At 44.3% G+C, this 15,181-nt stretch overlaps 1 protein-coding gene across 2 annotated transcripts in view; it reads right to left on the bottom strand.

Annotated features, from left to right (window-relative positions):
- Window positions 1-15,181, bottom strand: part of ralgps2 (Ral GEF with PH domain and SH3 binding motif 2) — a 105,894-nt gene that overhangs the window by 48,944 nt on the left and 41,769 nt on the right. For both annotated transcript variants that reach the window (XM_080771188.1, XM_080771189.1), the window contains exons 6-8: window positions 8,920-9,003; window positions 4,352-4,441; window positions 3,829-3,921 (exon numbers count right to left, since the gene is read on the bottom strand). In XM_080771188.1, coding sequence (XP_080627314.1) covers window positions 3,829-3,921; window positions 4,352-4,441; window positions 8,920-9,003 — 267 coding nt within the window. The remainder of the gene's footprint in view (window positions 1-3,828; window positions 3,922-4,351; window positions 4,442-8,919; window positions 9,004-15,181) is intronic.

Below are 15,181 nucleotides of genomic sequence, written 5' to 3'. Positions count from 1 at the left end.
AAATGGCAAAATTACTGATGATATCTACAGAGAGTGTTTCCATGTTAGTGTGTGTGTGTGTGTGTGTGTGTGTGTGCGCATGCGCCCGCGTGTGTGCATATGTGCGTGCATACAGTATATTGCACGTGAGTGTTTGTCTGCTGCGGAGCAGGTGCAGCGTGTCCAAGCCAGCAGTAGGAATTTATTGTGGGTTTGACGGGCTAAGGGAGCTACTGGGGTTTTCACAGACCTTAACGCAATAAATTTCCACCATTACATCAGGGCATCATTATGTCATTATGTAAGCTCGGCGTCTTCAGTCAAAATGCTGAAACACGGACCGGCTGGGCCCCCCTCACGTCTGGAGAATGGACATTTATAAGACAATTTGTCTCCTCAAGCGCTGCACTGGAATAACAGCTTAAATATGGCGACTCCCTGTCATTATGTGACCCGTGAGGCCAAGTGTCCAAACGTCAGCACCTGCTAAATGGTAGCTCGCAGATGCTGGGTGATAGTTTCATTGCATGATGGACAGAGTGTGTATTTTACTTGTGTAGATTGCTTGTTAAGTATTTATGCTTTAATAACAATAATATACTTTATTTGTATAGCAGTGTTAATTTTGACAGCAAATTTAGTTTAGCCATAGTCTTTTGAATAACATTTCATTTAGTTTTAGTCATATTTTAGTCATCTGAAAAGTGTTAGTCTTAGTCTAGTTTTAGTCGACTAAATATACGATTTTAGTTGTACAGTTGATTGTGTTGACAACAATTTATTTTGGCAGGCTGATTTTACACTGGCTATTTTCAGCATGTAACCAAATCTACAAGCTCACAACAGTAGTAGTCGATTTGCTATTTTCAGCACCTGAGCACCTGAACACCTGAGCTCAAGCAAACTTGTCTTTTAGCTTTTCTGGATCTCTTCTCCATTTTCCCTATCTAACATTTTAGTCAAGCTTTGATTTGTTGTCAAAATTGTCTTAGTTTTTTTTTTTTACGGACTTAACTCATGCTTCCTTCATGCATGAGTGTCCAAGTTGCTCCTTTACACCTGACAGGGGGGAGTTTCCCTGGTTGGACGTAGCGCGTGGAAGGAACACGTTATTCCAACCAGTTCCTTTCCCCTCCATCAGGCGCCCCGGCCGGCCAGGGGGAGGCAGTTTAGAGACCAGGATTACTGCATGTTTTTGTGAGGGTACCTACCCTAGGGGACACGGGGAGAACATGAAAACTCAGAAATTGTCTTAGTTTTAGTCATCATAGTTTAGTTTTTATTTAGTCTTTGTCATACCATTTAGTAAACAAAAAACCCCACTATTGTACAGTATAGCACTTTTCAAAAGTAAGGTTGCAAAGTGCTTTACACAAACAAATATTACTAAACAGGACAGCATAAAACCCGTTTTATAATTACCGTAGTTGTACGATGATATCAAACTACAAGCTTACAGCCCGTTGCATTGTAACGTTATACGATGAAGTGCATCAAGTATGCATAATGGACAGAGTAAATAGGTAAAGGTAAAGGTAAATACAATAGAAATGAAATGGATAAAGCTTAAAAGAAACATAAATATCTACTGTGAAATGAGACAGGAGAATGGAAAAGAGGCTGGGGTTTGGAAGGCCACAGTGTTCAATCCAAGCAAGTTATAGTTTTGCTGGAAGGTATAACTCATAGTATTGCAGTCAAAAGCAACATTTAGCAAGCATTAACATTCCATTCAAGACCAATTCAGTCTCAGGACTGAAAATGTTGGGCCTTCCAGACGTCAGTGTCAGATATTGATGAAAGCTGGAGAGCTGAAAGCAGTCTTGGACTGAATTAAACTTCAACTGAATTATTCGCAGTAACCCACACTGTTGACTGCAGTCCCATTTCTTTTTGAACACCATTAAAGCCTGACCTACTGGGAATACTTTAGTCCATTCAGGGAGAGTGTGTGCATATTGCTTTATTGATAGTCAGTTTGTTCTTAAATACAGTACCAGTAAGACGCGCAAACGTGGGAAGCGAACGCAGCTGAGACCCTGCAGATCATGTCTGTCTGTCTGTCTGTCTGTGTGTCTGTCCCGCTGTTACTGTATATGTGGACCTGGCCCCTTTTGTGCCCATATATGGAGCTGAGTGGACCTGGCCCCTTTTGTGCCCATATATGGAGCTGAGTGATTGCTGATGCAACACACTCCATATTTGGATAGCGGGACAGACACACAGACAGACACACACACAGACAGACATGATCTGCTAGGTCTCATTGCGAACGCAGTGAGCACTAACTACCAGTAAGACGCGCAAACGCGGGAAGCGAACGCAGCTGAGACCCTGCAGATCATGTCTGTCTGTCTGTCTGTCTGTCCCGCTGTTACTGTATATGTGGACCTGGACCCTTTTGTGCCCATATATGGAGCTGAGTGGACCTGGCCCCTTTTGTGCCCATAAATGGAGCTGAGTGATTGCTGATGCAACACACTCCATATTTGGATAGCGGGACAGACACACGGACACACGGACATGATCTGCTAGGTCTCATAGTAAGTGCTCACTGCATTCGCAATGAGACCTAGCAGATCATGTCTGTCTGTGTGTGTGTCTGTCTGTCTGTCTGTCTGTGTGTCTGTCCCGCTATACGTCCAAATATGGAGTGTGTTGCATCAGCAATCACTCAGCTCCATATATGGGCACCTTAGTAGTTTCTTATACACAGCATATCTCAAATGCATTCAGTGTTTCACAACGAAATCTGGTATTCAGATTGGGAATGGTCTCGCTAATATCTACAGTAGTAGCTTCCGCATCGCTAGGAAACGCTCGCTTCCGCTGTGGTCCGACAAATAAAATGTTTCCCCGTCGTCCACTTCCATTAGAAGAGCGATCTTTGATGGTGTTTTTGAAGCTCAGATTGAAGTGATTGAACAGAATGTTGATATTCGGGGCTATCATCACTACCTCGTGGTTACAATAATACAATATTAACGCTTCTGATGACTTAACGTTACGGTGGTCACAATAGCTATAGGCTGTTTTTTGGGAAGTGAATTTTGAGGTCTTCAAAATAAAAGAGCGGTGATGGGCATTAGACTGAATCACGGGAGGCAGTCAAAGTGTAAAAATATACTTTCATGAACGGAAATGATAAACAGATGACGGCTTTTGGGATGTGTAGTTCCAGACTCTGATTCGGAACCTGTACTAAATGAGACAAAATACAGAGGTATACTGTAAATCTCCTTTGTGAGGGAGAAAAATACATGACATTGTAGTAATTGCGACTAAAGGTCGCATTTACTATGAAAACGTGCAATTCCAGTCAGTCAGTCAGTGTATCACTCAAAATGCCCCATACTGCGAAAGCCCCCATATATGGTGCCCAGGTCTCGTGACATTACTATGACATCTGATGTCATAGTAAATGCGATCTGCTGTCGCCCATATGGAATGTCAGAACAGGTTCTGACATTCCATATGTTGATCCATCCCCATCCATCCTTCCTCTTCGATGTCTCCCTTTTGACTGAAACCTGTCCATTTAAACGGTAGACGGGCTAGCCCCAAAGTTATTAGTGCAGCCTCGCCCGGCAGCCGGCAAAAACTAAAGTTCTCAATAGGCCATAAAATTAAAGCCTGGCCCTCATAAAACCCTGTACACTCAAGAGAATGTCCCCGCTACAACCCTCAGATCTCCATATATGGAGCTAACCAGTTCCGACGTTCCATATGTTGATCTGACCTCATCAAACTCTGTACACTCAACCTGTACACGCTTCTCGCCCTTAGGCGTCTTACTGGTGATAACTGGTTAAGCATTCTCTGAATGTTTAAGGTGTTGTTAAAACTTACCGCCCATGTCTTTGTGAGCCTGTAGATGGGAACACTTTGTAACCCTGACACCACAGCCATGACCGCATGCAGGTTGTTCATGTCACATAGTTTCTGTAAGGAGTAAAAACGGATTGGGGTCAAGTGTACTTGGAAAACCAACTCAAGATGTGTATTGGTACGTCACGTCACACATGCCTTCAGATCACTGGAACTCAGGAGTGTTGCTGATACGATCAAATTAGAAGTCTATGGACTGAGAAAATGACACATTTGGTATGTGTGTCACTTTGTTATGAATAAAATCTAATCTTGTTCCAGAAGGGTGCAACACTCCTGTTCTCTAGAAACTAAACTAAATGCGGTGTTTACCTAGCCACTTTTAATGTGGCATCCTTATTTAGGAAAATAACATTCTAGGAATTTTCAACTGCAAAGTATAAAATGGGTTTCCTGGCTATTGCTGTGGAGAAAAAAAATTACTTTGATCTTACCATGTAAATAAAGTAAATTATTGTTATAAAATGAGAATTATTAACAGTACCTTGGCAGTGCGGATGTAGTGACTCAGCACCTCCGCTCGTATCTTCAATGTCTGAGCATGGAGGATCTCTCGTACCACCCAGAAAGTTGTCTATAACACACAAACAAATAAACAGCCTGTTACAACATCTGCCAACGGCAAAGAGAGAGGGCTGCACAAAGTGCACATGGACCGTATTGGGGGAAAAGATTGTCCTGACCTGCATTTCTCAAGTTCCTCAAAGAGAATGTGCAAACGAACAAAGACAGTTCTGCTGTGTTTAAAGTCCACCGGCTTGTGAGGCCCGGGCCAAGGATTGCAGATAGTTGGAAAACTGTGGGCTCCGAGCATTGTAATGTCCAAGGTACAGTATACTACAACCAGTATACATTTGATTGATTGATTGGTGACGTTTTTATTGGTAAAATGCATACACATATGCTTTAAATAAAAGCATAAAGCACAACAAAGCTTGAAAGCTTATTTATATTGTGTAAATTCATACTATTTCCAACAGACAGTACTAAGCAGTGGGCAACCAAACGTGAAATAAACATGGGTACTGTAAATTGAACCTGCTAGTTCAACTACCTCAGGCTTAAGAAAAGGGAAAGAAAGTCTTTGCACTGTAAAGTAGCTCCCCAAGTTGTTGACTTGACAAAGTGTGTGGAGTCTGTGGACTTTTTCCCTGTGCTATTCCGTCTTTCCTGCACCTGAGCTACATTTTGGATGTGCATATTCTATTTGTTTTGTCTCAGAGTATCATCAACCAGAGGAGATAACGATATGACATTCCAGCAAAAACTTCTGACTTCACACATGCATACAAACACATCAGGGAATCAATCCGAGCCCATGGGTGGAGAGAGGCGGTGGGTTGGGGGGTGTCAGCAAAGGGAGAGTTGAAGTTAATGGGAGGAGAGGGCCTCTTTGAGATTTTTCAAACACTGCAGATGTCTGCACATTGCTTTCCTGATAAGAGCGAGTCAGACAGACCAACATCGCTCCCTCGGTCTCTCACCATTCGCTCCTTTCTGCTCTCCCACTGGCGGACGGAGCTTGTGTTTGATAGATGTATTCTGGACAGCACGCAAGAGTGTCGACAGAGTTCAGGCACTTCAGAACCCGGGAAAGATCGTGCTTTGCTGCCGTGTATGTTCGTCATTCTACGTTTTTCATCTAGTGCCGTCTGGATGTTGCGCGTGCGTGCGTGCGTGCATGTAGGGTCAGCGGGATATTATGTTGTGTAAGCTATCCTGCATTTGGTCGAAACAGCCCCATTTTTATTTCACTGAACTAAGGGTTGAGGAACCAAGGACTGAAGAGATAAATACCCATCTCACACACCACTCACACACCACCAAAAACTTTATTTAATCTATGCAAATATACAGTGTGTGTGTGTGTGTGTGTGTGTGTGTGTGTGTGTGTGTGTGTGTGTGTGTGTGTGTGTGTTTGAGCGCGCACTCAGACCGAATGAGAGACATAGATGAAGACGGGAGGTGGGATGAAGACAAGTTGATGGTGAAAACGTGACTCCCACCAACCTCTCTAAACTACAGCCACCCATCAATGTAAGAATGTGAGGTCACACGTGGAGAAGCAACTCCACACTCTGCGCATAAAAGTCCGCTCTCACATCTGCCTTCCACCTCGGGGAAAAAACCCCACACAAAATCAGTATACCGGTGGGGATCGTTACAGAGCAGGTGTCCCTGTCTGTCTAAGGATACTTGCAATGTGCACGTTTTGACTATTTTACAATGTTGGCCTCAGCTTGACCAATAAAGTCTTTGAACAGGGTCATGACCACGCTGAGATGATGTCAAGCAATCAACTGTGACCACATGGTCTTGTGTTATGTGCATGGATATGGATACAAGTGTGGACATGCTGGACTAGGTGAGAGGAGAGACACACATGGAGAGAAAGAGAGAGGACGTGGACGTTACGTCAGCGAGGTATTATGGATGCACCTCCCGCAAACAAGAGATGCAGCGGGGTGAAATCAGCCTTCAACTGCTTCTGACAGAAATATAGGGAGCGAGGCTTCCCTCAGTTTGAGTGGCACCGAACGCAGAATCCACGGTTGCCTTTCTGACAGAATTACCATCAGATTAACACATTTCTGATAGAAATACATTGTGATAAATGTATTTTTGACAGAAATACCATCTGATTAACGAATTAAGGCTTCCCTCCCCTACCCCTCCCCATATTCCTGAAAGAAGCTGTTGAGGGCTGATTTTACCCTTTTACACAAGGGATGCAGTCTTTAGCAGTGTCTTTATGAAGTATAAAATGCTCCCAATGCAGGGTAACGGTTGTACAGCCCAATCAGAGATAGAGAAAGAGAGGGGGGGTTCATAACAGCAGCAAATTTTAGTTTTTAAGAAGTTTACAAGAAGCTAACACAACACATCTCTATGTTGTCAGTTGGCAGTGGCTGAAATGAGGATCCTCTGGTTGGAGCCAGATTTACTGTATACAGTATATAATCCAAAAACCAGACAACCCCTCCCCCAGCTATTCACTTCAATGGAAGTTGCTCAGTGGCGTTTGAAGCACCCAGAAGTCTGCCGGAAGTACCACTGTTGACTATAGCTGGCTCGAGCGCGGTCTCAACTTTGATGTCAACTTTTACGCACTTTTGTGTCATGACATTAACTGAATATCCGTCCACCTCCATGAAAGTCCTGCAGTTCCAGCTTTGGCGAGTAGGGTATTCGTGGATTCAACGTTGGCCAGCCGCTCTGGGGGTCTGGCCAGCAGCTCTGGGGGTCTGGCCAGCCGCTCTGGGGGTCTGGTCGGAGCGAACGAGGGAGGAAGGAAGGGAGAGGAGTCCAGCTGGCTTGACACCAGGCGGATTATGGGTAGGGACTTAGTTCTGACCCAACTGAAGACTGTTGGAAGAATCCAGTTATATGCCCCAGGGCCAAGGAATCACTGCAGTGACTATACCATGTGAGACCAGGACGAATGAGCCAGAGGAACCCATGCTGGCATTCTTAACCTTCTATGCGTTTATATTTATAGGACCATTGTCGACGCTCAAGGTTCAGTAGATTATACTGTGATAGGTTTATACACAGTACAGTTTAGGTATTATTTGTACGTGCAGTGTTTGTGTGTCATGTGCTGGTTGTTGATAAATATAAAGTATGCTTCTACACTGGTATGCCCCAACGTAAGAGAATATATGCCAAAGACGTCCACAGACGTCCTAGGAACTAACCCAAGTAGTGACCAGGACATCTGTGGACGTCTTTGTAAGAATGAAAGCTATTTTGAAAGAATGAAAGGGCACATAATGTGTTAAGAAAAACAAATCTTGTCATTCTTTCGCTAATTTAGTTTTTTTGCATTTGGCGAATAAAAGTGATGTGATGCGACTTCTGACTTCTTCTGTCATCGTCTCTTAATCCCTGACGCCTGTCTAATGAACTTCCCTCCACGGCTCCGCCGGCTTCCAGAAGGCAGTGCCAACAGAATGCGAGAAGAAGGAAGAGGAATATGGCTTGGGATCATGCTAAGGAGCTGTCTGGGACTCTTTCCTCCTGCTCCAAGCACCATTATTCAAAAAGAAAAAGAAAGAACAAAAAAAGGACTCATTTTTCTTGGCGTTGCATGTGTGTAGCTAACATCTTGAATCACCGTTTGGGATATGCTATACATGGGGAAGTTTCCACAGCAACACATTCTTATTAGATCATCTCGTATTTATATTGGGGGGCAGTAAAGTGGTCTTAAAAGGGGCTCGGTGGAGAATCTGGAGGAAGATTAAAGTGTATGTTTCCCCTGCTTACGTAATTACAGACAACGTCCTGTTGATGACGTTGACATGATGCACGGCAAGAGAATATCGCACACAACACACACACACACACGAAGGAGTTCCAACACCTGCTGCATAAAACTTCAAAGACACGTACTGTAATATACCTTTTTATTTACCCCCACACCCATTTTAAGACCACAAGGGCCAGCTAAGGACAGTGAGCTATGAAAACAATAACCTGTCACTCTTTCTCATAACTCTCTCTCTCCGTCTGCCTATCTTTCTATTCTTTCTTTCCAATTCTCACTGCCTTCTCTACCTCCATCCGTCGTTTGCGTTGCTTTTACGGTATGACCTCCATCAATGGTGTATAGCAGAGACAGAGATTATGCGGGTCTCAGTCAGGAAGTCCACACATGTTCCTGTGTGTGTGTGACGGTGTGTGTGTGTGTGTGTGTGCGCGTGTGTGGGGGGGAGGGGGGTGGAGGAAGTGATCTCGCCGTCACTTAACGGCTAAGGTTCGTAAATTTGCAACAGTCAGCTTTTAAGTGCAATTGAGAAGTGGGCTGTAAAATGCCCAGAGAGCTTTTTTGTGACACATTGAGATTGGAAAAGAACACTAGAGATTTTACGAGGCATGTGTGCGTGCCTCACCTGGTTGAACCTGCGGGTGAAGGCCACAGCGTTGGTGTGTGTGTGTGTGTGTGTGTGTGCGCGTGCCTCACCTGGTTGAACCTGCGGGTGAAGGCCACAGCGTTGTGTGTGTGTGTGTGTGTGTGTGTGTGTGTGTGTGTGTGTGTGTGTGTCTCACCTGGTTGAACCTGCGGGTGAAGGCCACAGCGTTGGGGGCAGAGCTGTGCTTCTCCTTCTTGTTCCAGCCACAGCTCGACAGCTCCTGAAAGACAAAACGGAAGCGGTCAGAAGTGTACTTTTCAGCATTTGCAGCACGTCAGCATTGTGCTAAATTAATTTAACAGAGTGTGTGGATTTCACGCAGGTTAAACAGGAGGCTAGGCAGCGTGCTGCCGCATATTATGAGTTGTACTTTTGATTCATCTTTTTAAATCCCATTCACTCGAACGTATTCATCCTCAGTGCATTCACATCTCTCATTGAAATGGATCGCCTTAATACAAAAGAACAGAGAGACACTTAAATGTTGTATGTAACGTAACAAGAAGGGAAACTCTTCTCATTAAGTTAAGTACAAAGCAACATTTCATTTTCCTTCTTTCATGAAGGAAAAGGGGGAGCAAAAACAAATTGAGAAGAGAAATTCTGATGTGATTATGTGATGTGCGGCTGGTAAAGACATTCAATTTCAATCCGATCCTCAGGGTGATTCGGATGAAAGCCATAACATCAATTCCATTCAGGATCTTGAGGTGCCTCAGCATGAAGCTGGCTACTCATTATTCAGAGGCTGAGGCCAATTCTTTAGCAATTCATGTGCAATGGACTATATTTAAAGGACTGTTTATTTAAAGGATCCCGCTGGTGTTTTGTCACATTGGGCTCCATAGACTTAATCCATTCTTGTCAAAATACATACTACAGTGGTGTCAGATTAGCATCACTGCATTTGCTATTGTGAAACTTGCCCTAGTGTTTACAGAGGTGCAATAGCAAATATGGAGTCCATCCATGTTTTGACAATGACAAATTGCATGGAACTAAAATCAAAACAAAACAAAAAATAAAGAATGTCTGGACAATTACATTTTCTGTGGAAACAAACGTCATACCTTAATTTTATTTGACAATTGGGTGAAGAAAGAATTATTCCGAACGAATGCAAACGCTACTGGAATAAGGAGAATAAAATCTGTAATTCAAATCTGTAATTCAACCCGATGATATATTTTGAAGAATTCACAGAACATCACAACGATACCCAATAGTACTGAGTGTACTGGCTAGACCCAGCTGGGTCTCAGCCGCTTTAATCAGTGAACCCATTGAGGGCGGACCACACAGATGCTGGAGGGGAACCCGGACCCCCCTTTAGCGACAATATGCCGTGCAGAGGCCATGGGCGCTGATGTAACAGTAGGAAAATGTTGTGCAAGCCTCTGTCCTGTCAGCCCAGCCGACTCGGGCTACAGTATGAACAACTGTATCAGGCAATATCCCCCTTTCCCCTACACACACATTCACACGTAAAATATCCCCTATGAGACCAATGTCTGGAAACCTCCACGAAACTGTTCACGACTCCCCAAGCCGAGGCCAAGTTAGGACAAACTCATGAAAACGAGATCTCGCCCTGGCTGTACAGAGTGTGTGTGTGTGCAGTGAGTGCACGCTTGGACGGGTGAAGCGGCAGGGGTGAGGAAGCCGCATATCGAACGCAGATGTTAAGATGACACATTAGGAGAGTGGGCGAAACTGTCGATACCTCCGGGTCTGAGCTGGCCGACAGCGAGGATCAGGGAAGGCCAGAGGAGGACAGTGTTAAAGTGTCAACACTTCCCAATGGAAGCTTTGCTGGAGGCTTGGAACATTGGAAGACCACAAGCTTAATTTTTAAGTAATTTCTGTTACATTAGAACAATAGAGACGGACAAGAAAGAGGGAGTAGATACCGGATCATAAACGAGATTCTAGACCAGGACTAGGACGGTCTGTACCTAATAAGAGTGCTACAGGGATGACGTCTTCTTTTAAGCCAACCCAGACGTCAACTCCGGCAATTGGTTTCCACAACAGAGTTCCAATGGACGTTTTGCATTTGGCTTTTTTTAACGTTCAGTAGAAAACAAATAAAACAAAGCATAATCAATCATATCTCAATTATATCATAATAAGGCTTATTATATTGAACAACATAAAAAAGTTGTATGATTCTTGAACCACACAGGAAATTAATGCCTTTTTTTTAAAGCACATAAATGCCTTCAAAATTCATAGTTGGCATATTAATGGATGAAATTTATGTCAAAGAACAAAATGCTAAGGTTTATGTTCACCACAGACTTCATTTGCATAAATAAAAAAGCCCTATGGTTAAAAGCATTGAAAATCTGTCTAGGGAACCATTTCACTTCCAGATTTTAGGACTACAAACTGCCGCACACTAAATACTAGGCATACTATCTGCAATGTTTATGATGTCATTACAGCACTGCTGTATACAGCAGGCAGAGAGAGACAGAAAGACATTAGGTGTGTGCATAATGTGTAGTCGAACCCATGCAGCCACTAGGTCTGTACCCATGGTGGACAAACTAACCGCGTGCCCTGTGAGCTCCCATACGCAGCCTCTACCAGCAGGTAGGAAGCTCTTGCCTGCGTCAATGATATTAAATAAACCCCCCAGGTTTATTTTTGCATCACTCCTCTTTAAATAAGCACCTCGCTCTGGCCGCGGTCCTGCCAATCACTCTCGTGTCCATCCTTTCATCCCCTATACCTCCGATGAGCATTTCCACTCTCGTGATTGTTTGTCTGTCTGTCTGTCGGCGTCAAGGCCGTATTGATGCGTGTCTGTCTCGGTCTTATTTCACTACCTGGGCCACCCAGGGAGAGAGAGAGGCACACACTGCACACAGACTGTTCACTGTCTCTCTCCGTCAACATGGCTTTACGCTGACCACGACAGCTCCACCGCCAAAACATTAGGGTTTGGCAACACAGGACAAAAATTAGACCGGTCTGTCTTTAGACAGGAGAGAAAGGTCACTTCGTCATAACGTCAAACAATTGCGCCCGTTCATGGAGCCACCACTCAATCGCTGCTGCGCCAAACATCCTGACCAAAAGGAAACACTTGTGGTGTCACTTCGGAGTTCGGGTTCCCCAACCACAGTCCTCTAAAAATAACCTACAGCAATTACCTCGTTTGTGTCACAAAGGCACAAGGAAGCTCATCCTCAAAAAGGCAGCTGATGCTTTATTTCCTTTGTGTTACCCAACTTGTTATTCTTATTGCAATGCCGGAGGCCATTAAAACAATGACAGACTGCACTTGAAACACAGAATACACAATAAGTGTCGTTGACAGTGACGGGGTGTTTACAGAGAGAGAGAGCGAGAGAGAGCGAGAAGAGCTTTGATGAGGCTTCTCCAGGGAGGAGAGGAGTTAAACTGCTAGAGTCAGAGCCAGCGGCCTGCTCCACCCAACCACCGCTGTTCGCCTCCACACGCCGGCCGCAGTGAGCCGTGTTTCAGCTCTACCAGTCCTGGGAACCAACTCTGTAGAGACTTTACTCCAGCTACAACTAACTCATTCACCAAGAACAATATACATTTTGTAACCGGTGATCATATCGTTTATAGAGATGAACACAGCCTGGAAGAAGAACGTGAGATTAGGATTCTAAAAACTCTGTTCAGAGACAGCTTAATCCAGCACTGTTTTTGTCAGTTACAGTTTGGCAGTTACAACTGCTCATGAAACGTAAGCGACCTAGTCATGATTGGCTCCCCCCAAGCCAATCGTATACTCTGAAACGCCGCCTAAGCCAACGGGAGTCTGCACCAGGCGTGTAGCCAATCACGTAGTAGAGACCTAGTCATGATTGGCTGCCTCCTAAGCCCTGCCCCGCACCACGGAAGTCCGGCAACGCCGCCTGCACCGCGGCCAGTGCCGGCCACGCTAAGGTCGCTAAGGAGACAGCGCTTGTTTCACCTGACAAATATGACTGTCATGATTTCTTGTTTTCAGTTTTTTTCATCGCTCGTGTTACGAGTGCATGCAGAACAGAGTTGTAAAGTGTAATCAATATACTGTATATTAAAAAGATGTCCAAAGACGATCTCGGCGTCGAGTAGATAAAGGCGACAACACGATATCTGCGCATTCTGCAGCAAATTAGTTAATGTCACGCTCCCCTAGGCCGCCCCGACCAATGCATGTATTGAGTATTACATAGTCATGGTTAAATGCTTAGTAAGCTAACCAGCTGCATCCAGCGCGCAGAACAAATTGAGGTGATCTAATGTGAGATACCGCAGCCTCTTGGCCACGCCGTCAGCGGAAAGTTGGAGCGACCGCTGAGATCCCTGGAAACAGCAGGGACAACAAAGAAGAACACAGGACAACAAAGATGAATAATGAAGATTAGTAACAGGAAGGAGCAGAAGGGAGACGAGAGAATGTGGAGTAAGATTTACTGAAGTTGACAATAAATGTAATGGAAAATCTGCATGGTACATTGTATGCCCGTTGAGTACACCATTTGGCAGTGGCACATAGTGCTACACTGTCTGCAGCTCAGACCAGATTGGCTTTTCAATCTCATATTATCATTATCATACTACTGACCTCCATGTCACTGTGTGTGTGTGTGTGTGTGTGTGTGTGTGTGTGTGTGTGTGTGTGTGTGTGTGTGTGTGTGTGTGTGTCTACTGTCTGTCCCTTCAAAAAACCAATAAAAGGCGTAAGCCGCAAAAATATATCTTTTAAAAAAAAACCACAGAGAGACTACTTTCAACCTGGCATCCCTATTTTGGGGTGCAAATAATCACATTTTGGGGTTTGTGTAGATGAAGGTAATGGTTGTCATAGAGATACGTTTCCACCCGCCACCGGCGATATGTTTGTCCCTATGAAAACAGGCAAGAACTTCAAAACGGGCCCTATACATACAACAAAACTAGACGAATAGGAAGTTCATTTATAAATGTTATTATTCAACAGTGCAGAGTTCAAGGGAACCTTAGAAAGCATAGGAACACAAACATGGAACACGTTTCAAACTACAGTAACTTGTTCCATGTGTTTGTAAGCCGTTTAGTGTTCCCGCTTTTCTGATTTTAAGGTACCATTTCATTCTGAAATGTTGAATAGCATAATAAAAGTTTAATTCAAATTGAGGAGCTTCCCATTTCTGCATTTTCATTGTATTGTTTCATATATGTTGGTCTCCAAATCACTGATTGAAGGAGTCATGTATTTCTTAACTCACACACACAGCACTATAATCTCTGGCAGTCTCTACAAGTGTGAGTGACAACCTCCCTTAACACCTTTTATACAGTTTATATTATACACAGAGGATACAATTACATTTCCAGGAGCTGTACACACACACACACACACACACACACACACACACACACACACACACACACACACACACACACACACACACACACACACACACACACACACACACACACACACACACACACACACACACACACACACACACACACACACACACACACACACACACACACACACACACACACACACGTCTAAAGAAGAGATTGTCTAAAGAAGAGATTGTGCACGTTCACTTAGACACACTTTTATCCCACGCAGGTCGGTTCGACTGAAAAACTAACTGTGTAATTTATTTCACATGCACCGTCATTGCACATAGAACACCGAGTGACATATTGAACTGTATGTGACCAATGCTGGATTTCATTAAGCACGCAGGTGAGCCAGGGCTGTGTGTGAGAAAATGCGTCATGTTGGAGCTATGGATGATCTCCATGTTCCAACAGAGGGGTTTAGTCTGCTGTGGGGGCTGCGGGACTTTGCACGGACGGTGGGTGCTCACACATCAGAGGAACTGGCATATTTCTCCACAGTACGTAAAAGGCAATCTGATGCCCATTCCCAGAGATGCCCCATAACAACGTCTGCCAACTGAAGCCACAAATTTACTTCCCTGGCTGTTGTCATGACTGTGGGTTAGAAAACAAAGGCAAAGTCTGCCTCCCTCTCTCCTCCCTCCCAGTTGTTTCAAAAACAAGCAGCTGTGAACCATCAGCTTTGTGTGTCATTACGAAGTTAGAAATTGTCTCGAGAGACAAAAAAGAAGAGAGAGAGTCGGCAGGAGAGTCACAGCAAAGACAAAAGCAAGAGATTGATATTCTTGGCAAAGGACTATCATGTAAATTATTGTTCCCTCATTCAAACGCAACCATGCTCCACTGGCCCTGCTTCCTCTTCTACCAAATCTTCCCTTCCGTCCATCTCCGTTGTCAGCTGCTCCGTTCCCTCCATCTCTGCCGTCAGCTGCTCCGTCCACACTGTGGTGACGGGCCGTTGCAATCTGATTCATTCTTTCTAAGTAGAAACAGACCCTCGGCTAGCTACTACCTTAAAAGTAAAACCC

The sequence above is a fragment of the Protomyctophum bolini genome (assembly GCF_963924005.1).
Source record: "Protomyctophum bolini genome assembly, chromosome: 8".
Classification (NCBI taxonomy): domain Eukaryota; kingdom Metazoa; phylum Chordata; class Actinopteri; order Myctophiformes; family Myctophidae; genus Protomyctophum; species Protomyctophum bolini.
Note: the sequence above shows the minus strand (reverse complement) of the source record. Positions and strands in the feature narration are given on the sequence as shown.